Consider the following 27,365-nt stretch of genomic DNA (forward strand, 5'->3'; position numbering starts at 1 on the left):
TATTAATACCGCTTAATAGTTATACTTTAAATCGAATTTTATAAAGGTTTTTATTTAAGGGCGAAATAGTTAATTATATATATTTATTAAAAGAGGAAGATTTATATTGGGAAGGTTTTCTTTTATTTTTATATAGTTAATTGTAAGACGGGGTTCTTATAGGTATATTTTTAAAAAATTAAAGGATATTTTATTATAATTCTTAGGAATAAAAACGGGAATGGTTATTTAATTTAAAAATTTACCGTTCGCTATTTAGGTTAACTCTTATAATCCGGTATTTAGAAGCTATATGATTAAGTTAGTAAGTTAATACTTTTATCGGTTTATTTAATATTTCCTTTTAAATCTATTTTAAAGTTTTATATTACTATAAAATTAGATTTTATAAATGTAAAGGTCTATAAAAATAATTATTTCCGAAATTATAATAACTTTATAATTTCGGTATATATATTAAATTTATATATAATTTAAACGCTACTTATTTAGAATAAAAGGATTAAATTTTAAGTTATAAATAAGGAATTATTCCTTTATTTCCTTGTCGGACATTTTTTCTTACGAGATAACGGGTCGTTTTAAGACTTTCTAGTCTATTAAAAATCAGCGATTAAACGCTAAAAATAATAAAAACTTATTCCTATAATCTTTTATTAAATATAATATATCTTATTTATCCTTTATAACGAATTAATTAAAATAAAAAATATTTTAAGGAATAATATTAAAAAGGGAATATATCTCTTAATATATAAACTTTTTTCTAAAAATAAATATAAATTTAAAGGTATAAGTAAATAGCTATTTATATACGGGCTAGATAAATATTATAATTTAATTATTTAATAATAATATATAAAGGTTTAAAATAAATACTTTAAATAAGACTATATTTAACGCTAATAAAGGGAAATTTTATCTTTTTAACGATTAATTCTCCTTATTTAATAATTTTATAATATATTAAGGTTAAATTAGCGAGATTAATTTTTTAAATCTTAATTTAATTCCTCGCTTCTAAATAAACTCATTTTAAAATCTCTATTAAATTTTTTATCTTCTTTTATAATTTTAAAGTTAAGGCATAATATTAATTTATAATTATCTCTTAATATTATCTTTAAATTATAAATAATAATTATTTCGTTTATTCCTTTAGTAGCGTCTCCGATAGTTAGGGAATTGTTTCGAATATAAAATTTTATATCGACGTTATAAAATTAAAGCAGGCTAAATAATAAAAGCGTCGCGTCTTAACCTCCTTTTAATTAAATTATAACTTAAAGCGTTTATTAAACTATTTTAATACTTATATTAAATATAATAAATTTAGTAATTATATTAATTTTATTAGAAGAATTAATTAATATTACTTTTAAAATATTAATAAATTATAAAAATCTTTAGGGAATACTTAATTTATTAATTAGAGATAGAAAAATTAAATTAACTTTATTTCCCTAATTAATATAATTATTATCTTATTCTAAAGTTATAATAATTAATTCTTTATCCTTTATAAATTTAATTATTAAAAATAAATAAAAGGCTTTTATAGAATTTTTATAAATAAATAATATAGAATTAATAATAGTAGATTTTCTTTTTATAATAATTATCTTTTTCTATTTCTTAATTACTTATTTTATTTATTTAATAATCTAATAATAAAAGTTTCGATTAAAGTTTAAATTAATTTAAGCGAAGTCTTTTATAATTAAAGAGATAGTGTTTAATAATATTAATCCTTTATAATTAAAGCTCCTTTTTCCTTTACGGGCTTTAATCTTAACTAAGGGTTTAAGTAGTTCATTAAACTCTTAATTTCTCTTTAATTTCTTAGGCTTAATAGCTAATATCTTACTGTTAGATTCTTTCGGAGCTTTATTCTCCTTATTATTATTTAGAATAAATAATATTAAAATAGACGTTTTATTAATTCCTTTACGTTTTTTAAAGATATATTTATTTATAATTTTTTATATAAACGACTATAGGATTATAACCTTAGCTTTAATGTTTTCTAATAGATAGACCTCCGCGGACCGAACTTTTAACGCATTTATTATAATAGAAGAGGAGGAAAGAGTAATATTAATTATTTTATTATTTATTAGATTATTATTAATATATTATTTATAATATAGTTAAATATAATAAGAAATTATTTTATTTATTATTAATATTAAATTAGTTTTATATTTATTTATTAGATTAATTATTCTTTTAATATAAGCTTATTTTTAATATTTTAATTATTTATTCTTTAAAGCTTTATAATTTAATAATATATAGCCTAATTCTTTATATTAAGTATAGATTTTCTATCTTTAAAAAATAATATTAAATTTATTTATAAATATATTTTTAGATTAAGATTTATTAAGGATTTTAAGGCCGGGTTTAAGTATATTATTATTAATTTAGGGAACTTTTTTTTAATTTTTGTTTAAAGAATTTTATAAAGGGGTTAAATAATTTCTTATAAAGTATTTTATTTATTTATAATTATAATAGATAAGATTTTATTATTTATTTATAAGTTAATAATAAGCGGTTATATTTATTTAAAGGGGGGGGTTTAATAAATAAAAGGGATTAAGCTATTATATAATATTTAATTTAATTAATTAACTATTTTAAAAAAAGGAATAAAAAGGTTATTTATAGGAGTTTTATTATTTATATATATTTTATTAATTATATATATTTTATTATTTATATATATTCTATATATATAGGAAATAAGTATTTATATAATTTATTAATACTTTAAATAGGGGTTTAACTTTAGAAATAATTTAATTAATTATTAATCCGCCGCGTTTTATTATTTAATAAATTTATTTTATTTATAATTTATCTATTTCCTTTTTAATTATGTTAGCCTTATTTTTAAGAATATATTAGCTTTCTTTTATTATTTTATAATTTCTTTATAAAGAATTAATATTTTAAATTTTATTAGATAAGGATTTTTATTTAAAAATATAATCCTTTAAACTATTAATAAATTTAATAATTGTATGATATAGGAGCCTAAATTTTAAGGAGTTAAGATTACCTTTTCTTTTAATATTAAAACGGGGGTGATTTCTTTTACTTACCTATTTAAAGGCGTTTTAAATTTAAGAGAAATATTAAGAAAGGGGTTTATCTTTATTTTATTTAATTTTAATAAGATCTTTTTCTTTAAGTATTAAAATATTTATTAAATGTAATAGGTATTTATTTTTAAATAATTATTTTAAAAGTTTAAAGTTATTTAGATTTGCTTTATTTTTTATAACTTTATTAATAACGTCCTGGAGATAGGGGTTAAAATTGAGGAATATAGCGGTTTTTTCTCGATAAAATATATTAATAGTTTTGATGACTATTTTAGCGGGTAACTCGGATCTGGAGTATTTAACTAATTCGAATTCCCAGTATAGTCCGGATAGCTATTTAGATACTAATTCTTTTTTAATAAAAGACGAATAAGCCTAAAGGTTTGGCATTTTTAAGGCTTCCGAATTTATAATTAATGGTTCTTTAACGGAGGCTTTTAATAATGTTAGTATTAGGATATTTAAGGGTTAGATGGATATTCTTTTTGAAACGACTGGTTATAAGGTATTATTAAATAGAATTTAATAGTTTAAAAGAAATGAATTTAGGGGTATAATAATAAAAAAAGATTATAATCCGGGGGACATAAAGGATAAAAGTTTAAAAGATAGGGATTAAATAAGAAGTTTATTAAAGTTTTAACGATTTAAGATTTTAAATTAACTTATTAATATAAGAATTACACAATTTTTAAATTATAACGTTCGCTTAATTAATTAATATAATCCTCCGGGTGCTTTCTTTCGAATTTTAAATAATAATAAAAATAAATAGCTAATACTTGAAGAGTAGTGATAATTAAGATTCCTTTTAAAAGTTAAAATAAACCGAGGTAAGAAAGCGTAACTTATACGATTTAAGAATGCGAGGTTAATAAGATAAAAAGGAATGGAATAATTAAATTTAATAAAAGGGTTTAAAAAGGAGGGGTTTACTTTATTATTAAATATTACTTCTTTTTAAATATTATTATATTTAATTTTAAAGAGTTCTTTAATTTTAAAAACTTTATTAATATTAATAAATAATAAGGAAGGTTTTATAATTATTCTAAGCGTTTCTAAAGGTTAAATAAGTTTTATTAGATTTTAGGAAGTCGTTAAAGTATCTGTAATAAAGAGGGATCTCTTTCCTAATAAAACGACTCGGGCTAGATTACTAAAAAAGGTTAATAATTATAAAAATAGCGCTAAATTTTAATGCTTCATTTTTAGTATAAAGCGATTTAGAAATTAATAAAGGGTAAAAGAGGAAAATAAAATTAATATAGTTTTAATAATATAATAAACGAATAAAATAATAAATAAATATATTAGTAAAAGGTTGGTTTTAATAATAAAGAAGTTAATAAAAAAATAATAGTAACTTTATATTATTAGGATTATAATTAAAAGGGCCGCTTTAAAAAAAAAGATATTTTTTAATCTCCTCTTTACATTTAAATATATAAAAGGTTTAATTAAGCTTTATATTAATTATTAAAAAAAACGCGATCGATAAACGAATTTATAAAATTATAGAGGTTATATATTTAGTACGTCTTAACAAAAGGCCGAAATTTCCCGTTACATACGTTAATAAATTATCCTCTCATGCTAGGGGTGTATCTAATCTCCTTCCTGTCATACGAGAACGAGGTACTTGGCTTAATTGTCCGGGACCGAAGAGCGCACTCCCAAAAGTCCGGAGGTTCGCTGTAGTTTCATGGCCGGACCCCGATGTGGGGGTCTCCATGCCCTCTTGGGATAAGCTGACTGGCAGGGCCCATAAGAAGGCACTTCTGGGTAGGGCTGACGTTTTGGATCCAGGAATCCTTATACCATCAAGGACGTGTATGCATGTTGTGGCCGATATGCCGTGCTGGAAGAAACTGTTGATAGAAGTGTTGTTTGCGACCACCGACTTTGTTCAATGCCTGTACCTGATGGGGGCCAACCAGTGAATGACGGAGACATGGACATGACCATGGGGGCTACTGACGATGCATTTCAATATACATCGCTGCCGAGTTTCGTCAGCGGTGGTAAGTTACTCCGAGTGTTGATCACCTAAGGTCCCTTCCAACTTGCAGTTGAAGGATCTGGGATCGCCTTGCCAAGCCGATGGCGTCGCTGACAACATGCCACATTCTTGTTCAAGTTCGGTCTACATATTTGCCTACCATAGCCGCTGACTCGCTTGCCTGAACTCTTTTTGTCAGTATGTGTATTTGTTTACCGAAAAGATCGCGTACTTTACGTATCATAAACTGGCCTGCTTATCTCGAACATGGGCAAAAGATGGTGGTGCACTTGCCAAGTGACCTTCGACTCTCTGACCATGACTCCGCTACCTCGCAGCTAAAACGACGTCATCCCAAGTCCACCCCTCCCAGTACCGCCTGTGCAACGCACATGTAAGCTCCAAACCTCATACTCGGATCAGGTGCTGAGGTGTGGGATTGGCCTCGAGAGTACATTGCTCTGCCTCCCATCCAACGCGCCAAAGTAGGTAATTAGTCCTAGACCCAAAGGATCGTCTCCCAAGAGTCAAATACGATGGAACCCGCTTCGCGAGAGGCCTTTTCGGCCATCACGCCGCTCCTAGCCTCCCCGACGACCACACCAGCGCCGGCAGCCCCCTCGCTAGACCGTTTCGCGCCCGGCGACCCAGACAACCCGCGCAACTGGCCGTCCTGGAAGAAATGGCTGACGGTGGCCGTCATCACGCCCATCGACCTGTCGGTGTCCTGGGGCGCGTCAGGCTTCTCGCCGGCCGCCGCGAGCTTCCGCGCCGACTTTGGCGTCTCGGAGACGGTCGCCGTCCTGGGCCTGAGCCTGTACATCCTGGGCCTCGCCTTCGGGCCCATGTCGCTCGCGCCCCTGAGCGAATTCTTCGGCCGCAGCGTCATCTACAAGGGCTCCTACGCCGTCTTCCTCGCGCTGCTGGCGGGCTCGGCCCTGAGCCACAACCTGGCCGGGTTCATGGCCCTGCGCTTCTTCAGCGGCTTCTTCGCCGCCGTCACCATCGCCAACTTTGGCGGGTCCATCGCCGACATGTGGCAGCACGACGAGACGGGCGCGGCCATGTCCATCTACCTCTGGGCTGCGACTTGTGGTAGCCCCTCCGGATTCTTCGCCATGTCTTTTGTGGCCGAGTACCGAGGGTGGCGGGAGGTGTTCTGGGCGTTGCTGGGAATCTGCGGGGGGCTATGGCTGATCATGGTGCTCGTGCTCGACGAGACCAGACACACCACCATTCTCCGGCGGCGGGCGCGTGCTGTAGCCGCCAAGCAAAAGAAAGACGGCGCGGGCTCGGCCACTACTACGCCAGATGCCCTGAAGCGCCGGAGCGCCGACGAGTTGTTCCGCGTCGCCCTCACCCGGCCCTTCCGGTTCCTGTTCACGGAAGCCATCGTCAGCCTCAACGCCCTGTACAACGGGTACCTGTACGGCCTCAGCTTCCTGTTCAACATTGCCTTCAACCTGGTCTTTGGCGCCGAGGGGCACGGGTTCGGCAAGATCGGGGTCGGGTGCGCGTTCCTCGGCATCGCCATTGGCATCTCGCTCGGGCCCTTTACCAACATCTGGCAGGAGCGGTACTACCAGCGACAGCTGCTTCGGTCCGGCGGTGCTGCGGTCCCGGAGGCGAGGCTGCATCTGGCGACGCATGCGGCAGTCAGTAAGTAGTGAACCTACCGAGCTTTTCTCGATATTGCACAAATTGCGTCATCCAATGCTGACAATCAAAAGTGTTCCCCCTTTCGATGTTCTTCTTCGCCTGGACAACCTACGCGAGTACACCAGCCATCATTCCGGTCATAGCCTCGGCGTTTTGGGGCTGGTCCTTCTACACGCTGATTCTCATGACCTTTCAATACACCGAGGACGCTTACAGGGTTAGTAGCGGCAAATCGCTCATGTAAAAAAAGCATATGGACCTAGGACTGACACACATGTACAGGTATATTCGGCCTCTGCTCTTGCCGGTATAGGTCTGATACGCAACCTGTTCGGTGCCGCGTTCCCCCTCTTCGGGCGAAAGCTGTTCACATCACTGGGCTACCAATGGGGTGCGAGTCTGCTGGCACTGTTGGCGGTGGTCCTGGTACCGATACCGTTCGTACTAATACGATATGGCCCGACTATACGTAGGAAGAGCCCCTGGGCCAGCCAACACCTGGAAAACGATGACGACAATGATTAATGAGGAACTGCGTTTCACGTTGCAGCGATGAGTTTGGCTATCGGGCTCATGGTAAGATATATGTAACAAGCTATAGTATCCAGTGACACCCCATCAACGCTCTACGATAGGTGAAAAGACTAAGATTATACAATCAACCGTGCTGGCTTCCTTTTTTGTGTATCGTGCATTCGTGACGGCTTTTACACAATGTTCCTCAAATCTTGTCCGGCCAGGAACCGGCGCAGGTTGGACCCGATGAGCTCCTCCGCACCCTGGGGCCTGCCGCCGGCCGCATGCGGGCTGATGATGCAGTTGGGCGCCTTCCAAAGGGTCGAGGACTCGGGGAGGGGCTCCTTCTCAAAGACGTCGAGCGCCGCGCCGCCAATGGTCTCGGCCTTCAGGGCGGCCACCAGCGCATCCTCGTCGATCGAGGTGCCGCGGCCGACGTTGACGACCCAGGCGTGCTTGGGCAGCTGCTTGAGGCGCTCAGCGTTGAGGACGTGGCGCGTGCTGTCGGAGCCGGGCAGGATCATGACGAGGGCGTCGGTCTGGGGCAGCAGCTCGGCCAGCTTGTCGTCGCCGTAGACCTCGACGCCGTCGCGCACGCCCGCCGTCCGGGCGACGCCGCGCACCGTCGCGCCCAGCCCGCGCAGGTGCGGCGTCAGCGCCTTGGCGATGTTGCCGTAGCCCCAGATGAGCACGTTGGCGTCGCGCAGCGTCGTGAAGCGGTCCTTGGGGCGGTCGGGCTGCGGCCCGCCCAGGTGCTGCGGCCACTGGGACTGCAGCTGCCAGTCGCGCATCTCGTAGAAGCGCCGCGCCGCGTTGAGCAGCAGGGCCAGGGCGTGCTCGGCGACGGTGTGGTCGTGCAGGCCCGAGCCCGTCGTCACGAGGACTTTGGCGGTGTCGAAGCCGGCCGACAGCACGTCGTTGGGGCCCGCGGCCAAAGACTGGATCCAGCGCAGCTTCGTCAGGCGCTTCGCGGCGTCCGTCAGGTTCGCGGCCGTGTTGGTCCAGGTCACGAGGATCTCGGCGTCGGCGTGCTCGTCGGGGATCGGCGTCTTGACGTCGTACGGGTGCAGCGAGACCGAGAAGCCCTCGAGGCTCTTGGCGTCGAGCACCAGCGAGGTGGGGTAGAGGAGCTTCATGATTGCTAGCTGGCTGTCTGTCTGTCGAGAGGAGATCTGTCTGGCTGTCGCGGTAGAATGGGAGTTGGGGGCGGTTGTCTATGATGTAGAATTCGCAGAGGAGGGTATATAGAGTGAAACGTGCTGAATCATGTCATTGCGCGGATAGGGCAGACGACTTTCTATACAAGTCATGGCAACACCTTGACGGGATGATCCGTTTGGGTAGGCAATAGGCTATATCCTACCATTACATCAATGCGGGGTGGTGAAGTTCCCATGGTGGGCTGGTGGGGTTTTGTTAGTGAGCCATGGGCTATCAACACCCCGAAGCACGAACAAGGATGGAGCGAACATCGGCGTCGCGATTTCCCCAAAGCACGCCAACAGTGGATTCGGTCGCTATTCTGGGCACAATCATCCTCCTCGGTCATGACAGGCGGGCACAGACTGCCCGGACTTGCTTCCGACGGCCTGGCGGCCTTCTACCGATGGGGAAAGAACGCTTGACATGCCATCTCCATAAAAGATGGAAAGATGGACCTTTGATGGAGGGAAAGGGAAAGACAGCGTTGGTGGTTCGCGACTGACTATTCCGCTGCTGCATTGCGCTATCTCCATGTTGTAACTAAGTTTCAGTATCCAGCATCCAATGCCAATATTCAAGATATACTCGTGGCACTATAGGCTGGGACATGGGTTGCTTCCTTTTGGAGTAGACAATGCATCCGTGGGTCAAGTATAGCTGCCTCGCCTTTGCCGCTTCAAGACGGGCACGCCGCTCTCTATGCAGTCAGAGGGCAGCTGTTGCCGTATGACCGCAGTGGCCCGTAACACCCAGCCAATGGCCGATGGCCGCGGAAAATGCGAGACAGGCAGCGACGCACCTAAGTACCCAAAGGTAGCCTCTCCCCAACCGGTCCAGTCATCAGTCAAATGTTCATCAAATCATCGTCATCTTGGCCCCGAGCATTTTCGCGGATTGCCAAGCGCCATCCCTTTTTCGGTAAAGCAAAGCAGCCATCACCTGCTCTCGCACTTTCCAGGATATTGCAGACGCCTTGCATTAGATACTTGGTCCAGCTATCGGGAGCAATGCGTATTGGCAAGAACATGAGGAACAGAACGCCAGATCTGGGCTTGCGGGTATCACAAAGGAGTACCGAATACTAGGATTATACAAGGGTTGATATTGTTTGGCATGCCACCTCCAATCTCAGCCTTATGTCTCACCGCATTATCATGCAGAGTCGCCGGCTCAAGACAAGGGCGTCCCTCCAATGGCTTGTCCTTCAGCTGCACGATCAGGTTGGGTGGCCACTTAGCTTGCGATGTGTGATGGCTGCTGGCTGACCCGACTTGTCCATGAATCCGGTGAGAGGCAGGCGGCTCTGCAGCTCTTGCCACCGGGGTCATTGGGGGCCTATTGGGAGGGAGGTTCACACTTGTCGCCGAGAAGCTGCGTTCTTGCTATGCACTATGCAACACGATGAATAAATGCCTCGCCCTTCCCTCGGGGACTTAGCCGTGGAGTAATCAATTGGTGACAATTGACCCTCCCGCCCCAGCAGTCTCAACCTAATACGAGGGGCATCTGATTGAGTGACTGCCCTGTTTTTTACTACAGCTGAGCTTGTGGCTGCCTCCAACTGTGCGACTTGGAAGTTTTCTTCAGATAGAGAGGAGGCACGCATTTGGTCCTTGGATGGAAGATCATCAAACGCGCAACCAAATATCCCTAAACTGCCCATCATGTCTACATACGCCCCCTCAGAAGCCGGATATCTTCGCGATGACCGCGACGGAACCAGAACCGTCATGGCCGAGATGCCAGTAGTCCTACCGAACATTCCTAGAAAGACGAAGCAGCAGACTCCGCAACAGGCCATAGATGAGTTCTGGAGCAAGTTCACCACCAAAGCCCCCGGAAAAGGTATGTGGGAATGGACAGGGAGACAGACAGCGAAAAGTCGATCACCTTGAAAACAGCAACAGGAACTGACATACTCTGAGCGAAGCAACCACGGTGATCCCGCAGAACCAATATGCCGCCCGAGCCGCCAAGCGCTGTCGCTCGACGGCCACGGGCATCACCACTCAGGCGTCCTACGATGAGGCGGCGGCCGTTTGCAAAGCCAAGGTTGCCAAGATCGTCAAGGAGTGCCGCCGAGTAAACCAGCGGTACCGGGACCCGCACTTCGACCTCGAGTTCGACCTGAAGTGGGGGAAGCGCGACACGCTCGAGTCGCTCTGGAACTGGCGGGACGAGCGGCCGAGCTCCTCCTTCAAGCCCAAGAGCGTCAAGCGCGTGATCGACGTCTTCGAGAACCCCAAGTTTTATATCGACGGCCCCACCGCCAACGACGTGCGGCAGGGGCGGGACGGCGACTGCTGGCTGCTAGCCGCGCTCTGCACCCTGAGCAACAAGTCGAGCCTGATCGAGCGAGTCTGCGTGGCGCGCGACGAAGTTGTTGGTGTGTATGGGTTCGTGTTCCACCGCGACGGCGAGTGGATCTCGGAGATTATCGACGACAAGCTGTTCCTGACCAAGCCCGACTTCGACGAGAGCTTCCTCGAGCGCATCCTCTGGGAGGACCGCGAGCGCGTCAACTCGGAGGAGCAGTACCGCAAGGCCTACCAGAGCGGGTCCGGGGCTCTCTACTTCGCCCAGTGCGAGCACGCCGACGAGACGTGGCTGCCGCTGCTCGAGAAGGCCTACGCCAAGGCCCACGGCGACTACGCCGCCATCGAGGGCGGCTTCACGGGCGAAGGAATCGAGGACCTCACCGGCGGCGTCACCTCGGAAATCTATACTACGGACATCCTCGACCGAGAGTACTTCTGGAACGAGGAGCTCATGAAAGTCAACGACCAGTTCCTCTTTGGCTGCTCCACGGGCATGTGGGGGATCGGCTGGGGCGAGCGCAAGGGCATCGTTGAGCTCCATGCGTATTCAGTCATGCGGGCGGTGGAGATAGACGGCCACCGGCTCGTGCTGCTGAAGAACCCCTGGGGCAAGGGCGAGTGGAAGGGCGCCTGGAGCGACGGGTCCAAGGAGTGGACGGCCGACTGGCTGCTGAAGCTCAACCACCGCTTCGGCGACGACGGCGCCTTCTGGATCTCGTACGAAGACCTCCTCCGTAAGTACCAGGCCTTTGACCGGACCCGCCTGTTCGGGGCCGACTGGAAGGTCACGGCCATCTGGACGACCGTCTCGGTTCCCTGGACGCTCGACTACCACGACACGCAGTTCGCTTTTACCCTATCCAAGCCCGGCCCCGTCGTCATTGTCCTCTCGCAGCTAGACGACCGCTACTATCGTGGACTCGAAGGCCAGTACCGATTCGAGCTGAACTTCCGCGTCCACAAGGCCGGCCAGGAGGACTACGTGGTCCGCAGCATCAGCCCCTACTGCCAGAAGCGCAGCGTCAACGTGGAGCTGGAACTGGAGGCGGGCGACTACACGGTGCTCATGAAGGTCAACGCGACGCGCAACATGTCGATCCTGCCGATAGAGGAGATGGTCCGCTGCTACGCGCGCGACCGCCGCGACAAGCTGGTCGCGGTGGGCATGTCGTACGACCTGGCGCACAGCAAGGGCCAGGTGGTCGAGACGGAGGAGGAGAAGAGGGCCCAGAAGGAGTTTGAGCGGCGCAAGAAGGACAAGGACAAGCGGGAGCAGAAGAAGAAGCTCATGCGAGCGCGGGAGCGGCAGTACTACTTTGACGTCAAGGAGCAGATGAAGCGGCGCGAGCAGAAGGCCAAGGCCAAGGCGAAGATGGAGGCGAAGAAGGCGCGGCGCGAGGAGAAGGTACGGGCGAAGAAGGAGGCTAAGGCGGTTGCGAAGGAGAAAGTCGCTTCGGACGTTGCTACTGATCCTGATAAGCAGGCCGAGTCTTCTTCAAAGGAGAAGCGAGTTCAGATTGTGTCGCCCAAGGCTGAGGTCGAGTCTGAGGAACTGAAAAGCCCGTCGTCGAAGAACTCTGAATCGGGAACCGAGGCAGGGGAAAAGACTCCCACGTCTGGGACCGACGATGCTGCGTCGGTGGCGTCACTGACCCACGAGACGCCGGGGCATATGCATGCTGACGAGCAGTCTGCAGCAGCAGCAGCAGCAGTCAAGCCTGAGGATGCAGAGACTGCCGCACCAACAGAGACAGATCAGCAGCCCGATGCCGAGGAGACGGTATCCCAGAAACCCGAGCAAGAGCCAGAGGCAAGCCAGCAACCTGCTGCCGCGGAAACCAAACCAGACTTGGGGGCTCCCACGGCCGTTGCTGATGAGACTAAGGGTCCGCAAAGCCAGACTGCTGTTGCCGAGGGATGCGTCGATGCATGCTGTGCTGAGGATACCAACAAACCCTCTGGTGCAGGCAATAACCAACCAGAATCTGACACAGAAGTATCCTCTTCAGAAGAATCTTCGGACGAGTCGGACGTCTCTTCTGTTTCTGACATCTCGGACCGCGAGCTCGAGATAATAATGGAGCGCAAAGCGAGCATGCCCCCGCCCCCTCCCGTCGCACCCCCGCCCATCCCGCAGCCCGAGCCCGAAGACGAGTTCGAGAAGAACCCTTGGAACGCCGTAGCGACTATCGGCCTGCGCGTCTACTACAAGGTCGCAGAGGAAGACCGCGACAAGGAGGTCGTCCGACTCCGGGTGGTCCGGCCGAACCCCTACAGCAAGCACGATGGCGGCGGCGACAAGAACAACAACGGCGAGGAAGCCAAAGAAGGCGAAGGCCACGGCGACAAGACGGACAAGGACGAAGCCGAAGAAGACTCCGACTCGGAAAAGGGCCAGGACGACGAGAGCGACAGCGAGAAAGGCCCGGAGACGCCCGACGACAAGAAGGAGCAGGGCCTCGATGTCGACGACTCTTCAAAGGATGCTACTCTTGTTGGCGATAGCGAGCGGCGGAAGAAGAGCATTGTCCCTGCTAACGACAAGGCTGCTTGACCGGTTTCGGGACTGGTGCGTGGACAAACTGCTGGGGACGTAGTGTAGTTTTCGTTATGGATGAATGGATGGTAGGAGTTTGGGAGCACAACGGAGTATGGTTTGGGGATATGCTTTAGGCAGTATGGTTATGCATCACCTCTCTCCTAGGATTCGCTCGATGAATCAAGACTGGTCACATGATCCCAACGCACTCTCACTCTACCTAGTATGAATACGAAGAAATTCTACATAACTTTGCTGCTCAATGAGGCCAATGTTTTGCAGGAACTGTCAAAAGGGGGTATCATTTCGTACCAGTAAAACCAACCGTTCCCAACGCCATGCCATGCCCAGCAATAAAACTCAGAGAAATATCTAGTCATATCAAAATGAGTCCAATAAACTCTGGACTTTGCCTCTCTCTGCCTTGTCCAGATCTCCTATCATGTCCGTGTCGTCCTCTTCACTGTTTTGCGCGGGCAACTGCCCGACCCGGCCAGCGACTCTTACAAGCAAGACGCGCATGCGCTCCAGCTCCTTTTCGACCTCGCCGTTGCGCGTCACCAGGTTCTCCTGCAACTTCCTGTTTTGATTCTCGTCGTCGTTGTCGGTATCGGTATCGGCGCTGGCGTCACCGCGAAAGGGCTGCAGCAGGTTCTGCATGGCGCGCAGCCGCTCCACGCGCGCCCGCGTCTCGGCCCGCCGCGCCGACAGCTCCGTGAGCCGCGTCTGCAGGTCGTCGTAGTAGGCGGCCTCGGCCGGGCGCGACTGCGTCTCGTGGGCGTCGATCTGGTCCCAGGTGGGCGGGAGGGCGGCGATGGCAGGGTCGGATGCTGGGAGAGGTGTAAGTAGGCGGTTTTCATTTTCATTGCATGCTGGATGGATATGGAGGGAAAAGAAAGAAGGTGGCTACGCACTAAAGTCGGCGCCTTGCCTCAGCTCATCTCCCTTTTGCACATTGCTCCCCTCCTCGTCTCCCTCCCCGTCCGCGGGGTCGTCGTCGACGTCCTTGTTGATGTCGAGGAAGAGCTGGTCGATCTGCTCGGCGATGTGGCGCGTGGCCTGCGGCGCGTGGACCCGGCGCGCGTGCTGCTGCAGGGCGTGGTTCAGGCGGTACAGCGCGTCGTCGACGGCTTTCTCGGTGACGGTCGCTTGGTTTTCGGCGGCGGCGGCGGCGTCCTCGTGCTGGTGGTGGGCGTGGTTGCGCCAGGCGGCCGAGGGCGCGAGGGTCTGCGACAGCTGGAGCGTCTGCGCCGACAGGAAGGCGGACTTGTGGGCGAGGATGGTTGGGGGCGCCATGGCTGCGCTTGCCTGGGCGTAGGGAGGACAGGTGAAATCGGGTATTGGAGTCAACTGACTGTGGTAGATTTACTGCATTCGGAGGCTTGTGGGATTCAATTGCTTGACGCGGCAGGAGCACCTCTTTACGCGTCGCGCTGCTGGGCAGGTACAGGTATGGCGGGGTCCTTCCTACCCCGCGGCAGCCCCACTGAGCTCCGGCAGCCCAAGACAAAGACGTCTTACAGAAGACTTGATGTTTGTGTTCGTAAATCACATTCCCCATCGTCTTTGTCCAATTGGCCGTACCATTGTTCATTGATCCGGGATGGCAGCTATTTTAACATATAGAATGTTTGCCGACGGTACATTTCGTTTTGTTCGAGTAAGCTTCATGTTCATGATCTCTTAGTCGAATGCAATGTCTGACGAAACTACAACGCCAGCGAGGCCCTTATCCCCCTGGGCTGAGAAGTACGGAGTTTCATTTCGGGACGACCTTGGGGACGATAAGAGTCACTCCCTGCTGAACCCAATATTCCCTCGCCTTGATCCCGTCTTTTACAATGATCTACCAGAGAGTGATGTGGGCGAAACGGATCTCGATCAGTTTCTATACAGCCAGCGAGCACAGTTTGTAGGTCGCTCCTCCTATCTGGGCTAAACAACTTGAACTTATTCCCTTCTTTTTCTTTTCGTTTTGGATACACCATGGATTATTCTAACTTGGCCGCCAGAGCGACCTCGGGGGCATCTGTTCATACCAGCTCGGCCCGTTGAATGAAAACTTGGGCCAGCCTCAGGTACATGGGGGTCATTCCGCCGTTGACTACAACCCCGCTGAGAACCAGAGGCTCCATGAGGAGAGACTCCTCGAAGTAAACGAGGAAGGTTGGTTTGACTTTTTCAAGAAGGAAAGGTGGTGGGAGCCACATGGATGGAAGCCAGTCATCGATGAAAGGAAATCAATCCGTACCCGTCCTATCCGGAGCTGGAACCCCCAAAACGGCCGGATCTGGAAGGAGCTGCGTATCATTCTGGAGTTTTGCAACAGGACGTTGGTAAAGCTTATAGAGGAGAAGGACCCCTGGTAAGAGGGCTGCCCCCGCCGTCTTCCATCGTATATGTACTTGGCTCTCATCGATATGACAGGCTGGATGCACTACTTTTCGGGGACTTGGTCTACTCGGACACTTCACCGGTACCGCGGAAGTCGAGCTCGTGGCGCGGAAGGGTTGATGACCCCGTCTGGGCTATCAAGTACCGTAGCCGTGCTGAATTGTCCCGCCAACGAGGGTATTTTGCTCAGGCGCGGAACGAGCTTCTCCGCCTTACACAGTTTCTTATATTCGGCTTTCGCGGTCTGTTTAGCCCTGCTTCCCCTGAATTCGAGCGAAGTTGCTGACGAAATTGATCAATCTAGATGAGTCCAGCTACACGCATGATAACGATATAGACGGTGGTGCCTCATGGGCAATGACTGGGTTGACCATGGAGCAGAATCCGCCTGGAGTGATGCATCCTTTCGTTTTGATCAACGTCGTAATTAACAATACCCCAAGCCCTGTCATTTGTCTACGTGTCCTAGAGCTCACGTAATCTATAGGCAAATCTGCGTGAGCTTGTAGAAAGGAGTCCTACGCCGGCCCAGGCATCGACGGCGCGCTTCGGCATGGCCTGCTCCATTCTACACGAGCTGACGCATGTGCTATACTTACTCGGAAAGGATAAGTTTAGAGTGCCTTTTAGAAAGGAGGCATACATGGGAGAGGAGCAGATCCGTGAAGTGGGCCACAGCTTTGAAAATCATCTCTTCGGGTGCAGCTCAGCTAGTCGTCCGCTTCCTTATGTCCCAATAGGAGACCTTTGTGGACAAGTTATGACGCACCTGGTCACTAGTACCGACAGCGCGGAGATAATTTCCTCCTACAGCCAACTTCCCCGGGACGGATGGGGCGTTCCCGTATACGGTGAGAAGCCCGCTCCTTTCAGCATCGTACCGCCGTTCGTCGCTTCGTATTTATTCGACGAGAGCTTCTGGAAGAATGTTGTGAGCAAGAAAGGCACCAAGGCGCTGCAGCCTGCATCGCTTATGGCGTGGGGCGGCAATACTTCTGTACCAACCTCGCACGTCGACGACTTCCGAGGCCCGTTGGGACAAGTTCGAGCGGCGATGGAGAAGAGAAGGAAGGAAGTAGAAGCCAGGCACGGGCGTCAGAACCCAAGCAGATCCCAAGGCGAGCGGGCATGGAAAAATAGTCTTTGGAGCCATGTTGAGTTGCGAAGGAACATCGCTAGATTCCGCAGATTCCATTCTCGCGCGCAACATGGGGCATGTCGACGCATCGCCACCGGCCTTCAAGAAACGGCCTCTCGCGACCGGGCGTCGGTGCGTCAAACTCCAAATCCAAGTCTATCGGCCGCCAGTTCCATAATTGCTGGTATAGCATACCTGTAAGGCCGTCACATTCCCCTTCATTTCCCTTTGGCGCTAACAAGGCGAAGCATGATGGCAAGCTTGCCTGCGATGCCCATCCGCGGCGGAGATACTAAATCTAGTAACCCCCCACAGATATGGCGGGACCCCAGAGCCCCGAAGAGCCGTGTCCCAGCCGATTTCTGGCGAAAATGGGACACAGAGGAGTACGAGGTTACCTCTATTGACGGCAGCAATCCTCAAAAGCTGAGTCATCCCGAGCAATACCTATGGGTCATCCGCACCCAGTTGATTGACTCGGGTCTTCTGTCCACAGCCCCAGGACTGCACCAACCATGGGCCGCTGCATGCATCCGATCCTATAATGAGCTCTGCCGACTTCGTGGTGGGACTAGTTCCAGGGCACGGGATTGGGCTGCGTTTAATTTCAGAGTTCCTCGTTTCGAAGTGGACACGAGGCTTGCAGCATACCCGCTTCCATCTTGGGAGCCCAAGGCCGAGGCACCCGTCATGTTGGAACCACGTGCAGAGCGTTGCCTCCTCCCTGCCGAGATCGCCCAGGACAGCCTTTTACTGATCAAGACAGCCGATCCCCAAGGCTGGTCGTGCTACCCAATTCCCCCAGAATTGCTGACTGAAGTGAGCAAGGTTTGGGTGAAGACGCCGTATGGCAAGGCCCTGCCGGGCAACGACGCAAGAAAAGGGGTGCGGAACCTCCGTGCCAGTTTAAGACAGTCTCCATCACGGGGAACCCTGATTCCGTGGTACCGGAAACCCGAGGTGAGCCAACTCGACGGGCGGGCGTCCCCCGTGCACAGAGACCCAGGCGATGCTAAACTCTTGCTAGGTGGCCGAGTTCAACGCCGAACTAGGCATGTCCGACTGGCGTGTACTGGACGGGGCTGTTTATGATATAAGCAGTAGGTCTTGCCAACATCTCCATGGCTTACGTATGCTTACCTGCTCATTTTATCGTATCAGGATTTCTCCAGAGCGAAGACGGGCAAGGGGAGGCGGCCCAGAAAGCGTTTCAAGGGCCTCACCAGCTGGACATAGACGTCGGGTCGCTCACCCGAGATGTAAAAACATCACTACAGCCTTACCGCTGTGGATTGATAAAGCCCACTAACGACACGGGTACGACTTTCCCCCAAACAAGCCCTCTTGTTTTGTCCTCGAAGGAGCTGCGGAGCCACGATACTCCAGAACACGGTGCGTCCAAGTTCCACAACCCGGTTTGATATGCGTTTGTACGAATGGGCTGTTGACACATTCGTCCTCCGGGGCCATGAACAGGCATGTATGTGTCTTACAACGACAGGATCTACGACATAGGAGGTTTGCAGCTCCTCCTTCATCTCTCGCTTCGAAAATGCTGACCTCCCGTGCCCAGCCTACCTTGACCACCATCCTGCGGCCTATTCTATACTGGCACGATCGGGCGGGCGTGACATAACACATGTTTTCAATCAGTTCCACGATGGCCAGTTGTTGACGGCGATCGATATGGGCGACGCCAAACACACAATCGTGGAGGTGGGCCGCCTCGTGCCGGTCCAGACCGCCCTTCGCAATGACCAGATTGCGCTGAAGGACTTCGTGTTCGCGATAGAGCGTCTGGAAGTAGACGAGCCGGCACGGCGGCGCTGGGCCGGCAAGGCGGTCACGCCGGCCGAGTGGAGACTCGCTGACGAGGGGCCGGCCTTCGATAGCTTGCTCGGCAAATGCGGCGAGCTGGCTGTGGCCAAGTATGAGGACGTCACAGCAGGCACAGAGGCGAGAGTGGTCTCCAAGGAAGAGCTAGCCACCCACAACGCCGCCAGCATAATGGACGGGCAATCGGCATGGGTTACTGCCGAAGAAGGCGACCGCTCTGTCGTTTACGATATCACCGGTACGTGAGGTAGTGAGAGCACATGCAGTTCAATCATGGAGCGAACGACGCTAACCAGCTCCTCCTTTTTTGGTGTAGACATCATCTGCTACCCGGTGTTTTTTGGCCAAGAAAGGTTTGTGCCCCAGTGGAAGGAACTGGCAGGAAAGGAACTGGGAGGAAAGGAACTGGCAGGAAAGGTTACGGCGGTGGAGGGAATTACAAAGTGGCTGCGCGACAACCTAAGCCACCGCCAAATTGGGGAGCTGTCTCGATGATGGTATTATACCAATGGTATCAAGTGGTCCCTGGTATATACAGTGCGGCATATTCTGGTGGAAGCGGCGCTGTCGCCATCGAGGGGATATGTCGAGGTTGGCCGCGTTTTGTTTCCACCGGTTGATGGGTATGACCACAAGTAAGTAAAGTCAGAAAGGTAAATGCAACAGAAGGTCATGCGACGAAAGGAGAAGGGAGAAGTGGCAGTAAGCCCGCTAATACCACCACAGTTGAATAGATATGTCAGTCATAAGCCATAAGAAAGCCCGGCGTGTGTTGAACCCGGATCGCCGCGTTGCCTGATGTGTGGGGTGAGATCTAGATAGATGTGCTCATCGCATCTAAAGCACCGGTCGAATCATTTACGGGGAACGGCAAGCAGCACAGAATGCCAATATAGTGTTTCGAAGTAACAGCTGTTTGGGATTTTCCAAAACGTCGGGTCAGAATACCTGGAGCAACTGACGCCATATGGAACCATTGGATGTCATTTCATTTCGTCGTAAAACTTCGACTACTTATTTGAAGCAACTTCTGCCTCATACACCAGACCACCAATACGTCTCCTTGACCGTAAAAGACCCCGTCACCGCCTTGTCCTTCCTAACCTCACTGCTATCGCTGACGATGACCTCGTACTCGCCCTGCTCCACGCACCACTGGCCGCGCTCCTCGTCCCAGTAGCCGGCGGCGTACTTGGCGTCGATGTCGACGGCCACCGTCTTGCTCTCGCCGGGCGCCAGCTCGACCTTGGCGAAGCCCTTCATCTCCTTGACGGGCCGGTTCATCTTGGCCTTCTGCCGGGGCGCCACGTACACCTGCGCCACCTCGGCGCCCTGGACGGCGCCCGTGTTCTGCACGGCGACGGACACGGTCAGCTTGCCGTCCTTCTCGGTGACGGAGAGGTCGGAGAAGGTGAAGGTGGTGTAGCTTAGGCCGTGGCCGAAGGGGAAGAGGACGGGGCGCTCGACGGATTCGTAGTAGCGGTAGCCCATGTAGCTGTAAGTGGGATTAGCAAACGTGAAAGCCCAGGCAATCGGGTAAGCTAGCAGGGGTTGGGCACTTACATGTCTTCTCCGTAAAGGACGCGGCCGCCTTCCGTCCGGTAGTTGAGGTAGGCCGGGTTGTCCTGCACGCGGACGGGGAAGCTCAGGCTGAGCTTGCCCGAGGGGTTGACGTCGCCGAACAGGACGTCGGCGATGGTGTTGCCGGTCTCGTTGCCGCCGTACCAGGCCTGGATGACGGAGCCGACGTCGCGGATCCAGGGCATCTCGACGGGCGTGCCCGACTGCATGGCGACGACGGTGCGGGGGTTGGCCTGGGCGACGGCGGTGATCAGATCGTCCACCCCAGGTGGTAACTTCATGTCGGCGCGGTCGTGGCCCTCGGTCTCCCAGTCGGCGTTGAGCCCGGCGCAGACGATGACCTGGTCGGCGTCCTTGGCCATGGCGGCGGCGCGGGCGATCTCGGCCCGGGGGTCGATCACCCGGCAGCCGCCGAGCCGGATGGCGCCGCCGCGGATCAGGACCGTCTCGCCCTGCAGGGTGGAGGTGGGCGTGGACCCGAACTCGAGGCGGAAGTCGTACGTCTTCCCCTTCTGCATCTGGCAGGAGCCGCGCTCCTCGACGGTGCCGGCCCCGAAGAAGGCGTCGCCCAGCGTCTGCTTGTCGGCGTTGTTGACGACGAGCTCGTCGTTGACGTAGAGCTTGCCCGTACCGCACACAACCAAACCCAGCTCGAAGACGCCGTCCTCCTCGGCCGTCAGGGAGCCCTCGAGCGTGGCGTAGAAGAGGTCCGACTTGAGGCCCGGGTGGTGGAAGTCGACGAGGAAGGTGTCGGTCTTGACCAGCTCCAGCTCGTAGAAGGGCTCGCGGCCCGCCACGTCGGGCGCCTCGTTGTACATGCGCATCGTCATGCCCTGGGCGCCGCTCTTGGACGTCGTCGAGTAGCCGAGCGCCGGCAGCATCTTGTGCGAGTACTGGCCGATGGCGTACTCGGGGGCGGAGTCGAGCTTCGCCGAGATGCCGTCAAAGGGGGTGACGGCGTAATAGGATGCGAGAGAGGCAGAGCCGCCTCCGTGGTACGTAGCGATCTTGGCGTTGGGTCCGATCACGATAGTCTAGACATAAGGGAGTCAGTGGGGTCCTCGCAGCGCGAGTTATAGACTCGTTCTCACCTTCTTGTTCTTCTTGAGCGGAAGAACGTCGTTGTCGTTCTTTAGCAAGACGATGCCCTCGTTGCCCACGCGCCTTAACAGGGCGGCGGTCTCAGGGGTATCGATAGTCTCTTCTGGGGCGTTTTCCGGGATGCCGTTTGCATAACTCCTCTTCACGAACTCCAGCACCGTTCTGGCGCGTTGGTCGATGATGTGCTCGCCGACCTTGCCCGTCGAGGCGTTGAACTTGAGCATCTCGCCGCGGAACCTCGATGGTCCAGGCTATATCTTCTGTGTCAGCTTTCCAGCGTCTTCCCGACCTTACTTGAACCGGCGATTCAGTACTTACCATCTCCAGATCGAGCCCAGCCAGGGCGCTCTCGGTCGTCGAGTAGGTCCCCCACCAATCCGACATGACCAGCCCGTCGAACCCCCACTCGCGCCGCAGCATCTTCTCGAGCAGCTTCTCGCTGTCGCTGCAGTACGTGCCATTGACGCCGTTGTAGCCCGTCATGAAGGCCGCCGGCCTGGCGTCGCGCACGGCCAGCTGGAAGGGCAGCGCGTAGATCTCGCGCAGGGCGCGCTCGGTGACGATGGCGTGCACGGCGTTGCGCTTGTGCTCGTGGTCGTTGCAGACGAAGTGCTTGATGGTGGCCAGGATGCCCTCGGCCTGGATCCCCTTGACGAGCGCCGCCGCGCCCAGCCCCGCCAGGAACGGGTCCTCGCCCAGCGACTCGAAGCCGCGCCCGCCCAGCGGCGACCGCTGCATGTTGATGGTCGGCCCGAGGATGACGTGCGCCCCTTTCGCTCGGGCCTCCTGCCCCATCAGCTTCCCACATTCTTCCAGAAGTTCCTGGTTGCTGCGGTCGTCATCAGCCAGTCTCCACTTGTCGTGTGTGCGCGGTCGCCTCAGGTGGTGGCCGGCCAGCTCAGCTGAAGCAGAAGCTGAGGCAATGCGACATTCTCGACGGAAAACTCCAGCGCTGCTTCGAACCAGCCAGACGGACCCCTATGCATCGAATGATCATGACCAGACTCACAAGGTAGCCCCCAGCCCTGTACCGCAGGGGAAACAGGCAGCTTTGACGCCATTGAAGAACTTGGTGCCTCGCACGCCGTTCGGACCGTCGCTGGTCCTGACGGAGGGGATGCCATGCTTCGGGATGGCTTTTGTGTGCCACATGTCAATGCCTGTATGGATTGGCTTTTTATTAGTAGTGTACCAGAATGCGTGCAGGCCAATTGACTTACCGGAAAGCAGATCGACCTTGTCTGACAAGGTGAGCTTCTTCAGAAGCTCTTCCACGTTAATGTCCGCCATGATGAGGGAGGGGCTTCGGTCGAGTGTCTATGGCGTTCAAGAGACAATGGCAGACAGAAGACGGGAGAGAGAGACAAGACGAAAACAGGTTGATTAGCGAGTAGATATAGCAGCTAGCAATTCTCCAACGAGAAGTCGATCGGGCACCAATTATGTAACCAGTAGGATGTCTGCTCAATGCAGGCAATGTGCAGCGTCATGCCATGTGTTCTGCCAGGGGGTCGGGGTCGGAAGCGAGCAGTCACTGTTGATGATGGATTGGACCCCTCCCATCAGCCCCCAAAAAGACCGGTTAATACGGCGGATCGTCCCACCTCGCGACAAACCTACAGGCCTGCAGTGCTGCCGGCCCGGGGTCGGCGCAGATGGGATGGAACGCAGTACGCCATCATTTAGCCGACATTGAGCCTCCCAGAGCCGATGTATAACCTTGACGTCCCCTCCATTCTGCAGTCCGCTCGCCTAGGCCAAGTGGATCTCTCGTTAAACACGACACATCTGCGCCGAACAAGATTCGCGGGAACCGGTTTGCTTGCTTGGGATCCCAGTGTGACAGTTCAGCAAAGCCCCGCGGACTCGCGGACCGAGGGGCCTGTCGGGGTGGAGAGGGGGTCGCTCTGGCGTGTGCTTCTGCCGAAGTTTTGCCTCCACAGTTGCTAAGGAGAGGGGCTGGGAGGTCGCAGGCTGGGCGGCCGGTGCTCGTCCCCACTGATTAGAGTCGGCACGTTGTGTCAGACCCTCACTGCCTCCGGTTCTCTGCGACGGGCTTTGCACTACATACATGACAGCATCTTTGGGTCTTTATGGTATTGGTACTATTTAACAGGAATGTATGGTGATTTCTGACATGTAGATCTTGTGTCGCGACATGTCGCGCTAAGCAATTGGATGTAGTCTCGTTCTATACCGGTGTCAAGTGTTGGTGTCAAACCTGGAATACGCGGTGATGCTTCTGGATCCGACGCGCCCAACAAAGTAAGCCAACCTCGGCCCCACTGGCACTCTTTTGCGATGCGACTCGACACATAAACTACATGGTATATCGGAACTTGAGTGGGTATTGTTAGCTTGCTTTTCAGTGATGGAAGGGCCTCATGAATACTCACGTAGATGTTCTCGAAATCGGTCGCGTCCTGTTCCCCGAGCTGCTTGCCGCGCTCGATGCGCTCCTCCTCCGAGATGCCCAATTCTTGCAGGTGCTTCGCCCGGCGTTTGTTCCGCATGACCAATAGCACGCGCCACACCACAATGAGCAAGAACTCCAGGCCGAAGCAGACACCGCAGGCAACGGTGCCCGGCACATACCGGGGCTATTGACAGAGAAGCCGCGTCAGTTCAGTTCTCCTCATGCTCGTAACGCATATGCACAGTAGCATGCATGTGTTCAACGTACCGCATCTTTGGCGAGGAAGATTTGGGATCCGACCATGTTGCCAACACAGTACCCGACAAAGGTGAAGGACGATGTGAGTGTCCGCTTCGTGCGGCCGGCGATGTTGGACGGGATCAGAGTCCAGGCCAAGAACATGCCAATGACGAACGGTACGGTCATGAAGTAGCTGCATGTCGTATCAGCCATGTATCAAGAGATCGGCACGGCTCAATAACTTACCCTCCCCATTTAGTCCACTTGTATTGCAGCTCATTGGGAAGAAGCGCCATGACGAAGAAGCCCACGAAGGGGGGGAATGACCGAAAACATCATAAAGTACCTGCGACTGTCAGCAAACTGATGGCTCAAGATAAGAAGCGTACAGGGACTCTTATACTTACATGCGGAGATTCTGCTTTCTGCTGGTCACAATGCCGATGAGGACGAACCAAAGCACAGAAAAGACGCTTCGTGGGATGTCCAGGAGGATGACCTGGAGGTTCGCTGTTTCGCACCATCGCATTAGTACATATGCCCCTAACCGAGGGGGGACTAAATTTGGTACTGACTGAAGCCAAAGTTAGTGTTCATGATGGACCCGAACGTGGTAATCCCGCCGTTGGGGACAGACGAGAGGAAGGCGTTGAGGCCGGCGAACCAGAAGGTGGGGTCGGCCAGGCACTCGCGCGCCTGCTTCCACTTCCAGCGCTTGATGCCGGTCTGGTCATGGCCGGTGTTGTTGGCGCGGATGCGCGCGTTGGCGACGCGCTTCTCGCGGGGCGACAGCCAGCGGACCTCGGACGGGGTGCCCAGCAAAAGCAAACACAGGCAGCCGACGGCGATGGTGAGCGTGCCCAGGAAGTAGCTCATGTAGCGCCAGACCTGGCGCTCCGGGTGCTGGTGCTGCACCGTGCCGATGCCGTACAGGATCAGGTGCGCGATGACGCCGAAGCCCGCGTTGGCCGACTGGAAGACCAGGGACCGCGACGCGTGCTCGCGCGTCGTGTACCAGCTGCCGATGACGAGGATGAACCCGGGCGAGATGCAGCACTTTGCGGGGAGCGGACAGTCGGTCAGCAAACTGTGATAGGGGTTGGGGGGTCTAATAGGGGTTGTGCTCACCTCGAATACACCTTGAAGGGCTCTCAAGACGATCAGGTGGGTGAAGTTTTGGGTGAAACCGATGCACAGCACCACGACGCCCCAGCAGATCATGTAGCAGGAGAGCGTCCGTCCCATCTTGTATCGCTGCAAGATGATGTTGGATGGGAACTCGAAGATCATGTACGTGATGTAGAAGATCGTCGTGAGCCACGAATCTGGTTGGATGGTTAGCTTTCGGTACGTGAAGAGCATATTTGTAAATACAGTATAGAACCTTCGCGAGAAAACAACCAAAGTGCTCACATTGCTGACCGACAAGTCCAGTATCCTGAGCGACTTTATCAGCTATTGTTTGTCCCTGGAGTCGAAACCAGCATGCCATCAACGTACCTCCCGCAGACCGAACGTGGCCTGGGTTCCGATGGATGTCTTGTCCGTCTGTTGGATGCCATAACACAGCCACATCAATGGTAGGAGATACTTGTCGATCTTCCTCTTGAGCTTCTTGTACTCTTCCTCGGAATACTCCTCGTGGGCTAGGTCGACGGTATTAGGATTGAACAAACAGCAATCGGGGTGGATCTCGCCATGTTACACGAACCATTTGCGACATCGCCAGCTGTTACACTGGCCTTATCGCTGCCGGACCCTGCTTCCGTGTGCTTCTCGGGATCCAGTTCGGAGGGTTTGGCATCCTCGAGGGTGGACTTCAGGTCTGCTGGCAGCGTGGTGATTTCCGAAACTGTCGACATATTGGATTCTCCTTTGCGAGTATTGCAAAGTTACACGCAATTGAGGGTTGGGTTCACAACATAAGGTAAGAAAGGGCATATACTTATATCACCAGGGGTAAGGCCTATCATCCATGGTGCGAGCCAAGAGAGGCCCCCCAAGGAGCCAAACCCGATAACACCACGGGTAGCAGCATGTCTTACTGCATGGGACCAACCCCTCAAATCCAGACGACTTGGTCAAAACACCACCTCGCTCATCCGAACTTTGACATCTGCGGGGGTCGGTCCCAGGCGGCCACGCCAAAACCGGTACTTGGGATGGTCTATTGCAGTCCTATCATATCGTTCGGAAAACGGCCCATGCTTATCTCAATATCGCCCGCCGTCTTTACTTAGTTGCTGCCATTCGCACAAGTGGCAACTGCTTGAACTCGATATGCCATATCCAAACAAGATGCCGGGTTTGCCTCCGGGTATCCCGCGCAGTGGCTTGAGCGGCAGTTGTCCGATTGCAGATATGGCTGCCACGGCTCAATGAGACCTGTCATTGGTGGGACCGGCGTGGGAGTGAGCATGCCAAGTTGGAGGAGCTCCACCACACTCCCGGGGTACTCTGTACCGAGTCCCCTTATCAACAACCACGACGATAATGGGACGACAAGAATGATAAGATCGCTGCTTCGACCTACAACTATCTGGAGAGATGATAGGAAGACCCCGATACGCCCAAAAGAGCTGAGTTTATATCTTCTGCTGTTTAGGTGGTGCATCTGGATGCCAGCCAGTTTTATGCTACTTCCGAGGTTCTCGTTAGATTGAGTCTGATATCGCAACGACCAAGCCGATTGTGTGGCGCGGCGCATTAGCTGGCTTATCTTACGAGAGAGACGCCCCGCGAATACAATACCAAGACATGGGGTAGATGCTGCCAAGCACCAGTGTTTCTTAGATACTAAGCACATATGCAATCATGCGCCTGGGATGCACAAAAGCTAAACCATCGTACGAGTTTGGATCCGTGCCGCTGGGCAAACGTCGGCTGGAAAAGGGGCAACCACCAAAAAGCGACTATATCAAAAGGCATCAATGTGCGGGACGATTTCTCTTCTGACACATAACCTTCGAGCAACGAATGTTGATGATAGACTGAAGAGAGGTAGCAACCTCCTCATGCCAATATTCCACAAAAGAAAGTACCATTTGGGCTGAACCATCGAAGGGAAGAATCAGTTATTCACCACTGAACAACTTCTTCAGTCGTGTCGAGAAACACACATTCTGGCAACAGAAATATACTTCCCATTTGACAGACAGGCGGCAGAGTTGCAGGATGGGATGATTGCCCCTGGTGGATAAGTCTGCGAAATGCCAGGATGGGTCTGTTAGACTCGATCGTGACTGGCTGGCTGAGTAGTCGTCGTCGTGCTCGCGAATCAAGTTATGGTACCTACCCGCTGTTGGAAGG

The 27,365-nt window shown here is 50.7% G+C and overlaps 7 protein-coding genes across 7 annotated transcripts; 3 read left to right on the forward strand and 4 right to left on the reverse strand.

Moving 5' to 3' along the window:
- Positions 1-5,651: 5,651 nt before the first annotated feature.
- Positions 5,652-7,299, forward strand: PG985_014568 (polyamine transporter; the record flags this gene model as incomplete). Its single annotated transcript, XM_066834334.1, has 3 exons — positions 5,652-6,774; positions 6,846-6,991; positions 7,057-7,299. The coding sequence occupies 3 exons, from the start codon at positions 5,652-5,654 to the stop codon at positions 7,297-7,299; spliced, it is 1,512 nt and encodes a 503-aa protein (XP_066679074.1).
- Positions 7,300-7,481: 182 nt separating this feature from the next.
- Positions 7,482-8,426, reverse strand: PG985_014569 (d-isomer specific 2-hydroxyacid dehydrogenase; the record flags this gene model as incomplete). Its single annotated transcript, XM_066834335.1, has 1 exon — positions 7,482-8,426. One exon carries the CDS (start codon positions 8,424-8,426, stop codon positions 7,482-7,484), a length of 945 nt encoding a protein of 314 aa, XP_066679075.1.
- A 1,731-nt stretch (positions 8,427-10,157) lies between these two features.
- PG985_014570 (calpain family cysteine protease) lies at positions 10,158-13,365 on the forward strand (the record flags this gene model as incomplete). The annotated part of the gene is made up of 2 exons (XM_066834336.1): positions 10,158-10,338; positions 10,424-13,365. 2 exons carry the CDS (start codon positions 10,158-10,160, stop codon positions 13,363-13,365), a joined length of 3,123 nt encoding a protein of 1,040 aa, XP_066679076.1.
- A 366-nt stretch (positions 13,366-13,731) lies between these two features.
- Positions 13,732-14,646, reverse strand: PG985_014571 (uncharacterized protein; the record flags this gene model as incomplete). Its single annotated transcript, XM_066834337.1, has 2 exons — positions 13,732-14,180; positions 14,265-14,646. 2 exons carry the CDS (start codon positions 14,644-14,646, stop codon positions 13,732-13,734), a joined length of 831 nt encoding a protein of 276 aa, XP_066679077.1.
- A 400-nt stretch (positions 14,647-15,046) lies between these two features.
- PG985_014572 (cytochrome b5-like Heme/Steroid binding domain-containing protein) lies at positions 15,047-18,964 on the forward strand (the record flags this gene model as incomplete). The annotated part of the gene is made up of 9 exons (XM_066834338.1): positions 15,047-15,262; positions 15,393-15,715; positions 15,778-16,022; positions 16,082-16,167; positions 16,232-17,079; positions 17,131-17,842; positions 17,910-17,982; positions 18,044-18,274; positions 18,456-18,964. 9 exons carry the CDS (start codon positions 15,047-15,049, stop codon positions 18,962-18,964), a joined length of 3,243 nt encoding a protein of 1,080 aa, XP_066679078.1.
- Positions 18,965-19,753: 789 nt separating this feature from the next.
- PG985_014573 (beta-glucosidase I) lies at positions 19,754-22,690 on the reverse strand (the record flags this gene model as incomplete). Its single annotated transcript, XM_066834339.1, has 6 exons — positions 19,754-20,213; positions 20,282-21,333; positions 21,391-21,651; positions 21,719-22,229; positions 22,410-22,560; positions 22,621-22,690. The coding sequence occupies 6 exons, from the start codon at positions 22,688-22,690 to the stop codon at positions 19,754-19,756; spliced, it is 2,505 nt and encodes an 834-aa protein (XP_066679079.1).
- A 1,030-nt stretch (positions 22,691-23,720) lies between these two features.
- On the reverse strand, positions 23,721-25,918 carry PG985_014574 (major facilitator superfamily transporter; the record flags this gene model as incomplete). The annotated part of the gene is made up of 8 exons (XM_066834340.1): positions 23,721-23,738; positions 23,797-24,000; positions 24,084-24,249; positions 24,464-24,566; positions 24,632-25,112; positions 25,185-25,397; positions 25,557-25,702; positions 25,768-25,918. The coding sequence occupies 8 exons, from the start codon at positions 25,916-25,918 to the stop codon at positions 23,721-23,723; spliced, it is 1,482 nt and encodes a 493-aa protein (XP_066679080.1).
- Between the last annotated feature and the right edge of the window lie 1,447 nt (positions 25,919-27,365).

Source organism: Apiospora marii, assembly GCF_038362585.1.
Source record: "Apiospora marii strain CBS 49790 chromosome Unknown utg000011l_segment0_segment0, whole genome shotgun sequence".
Lineage (NCBI taxonomy): Eukaryota > Fungi > Ascomycota > Sordariomycetes > Amphisphaeriales > Apiosporaceae > Apiospora > Apiospora marii.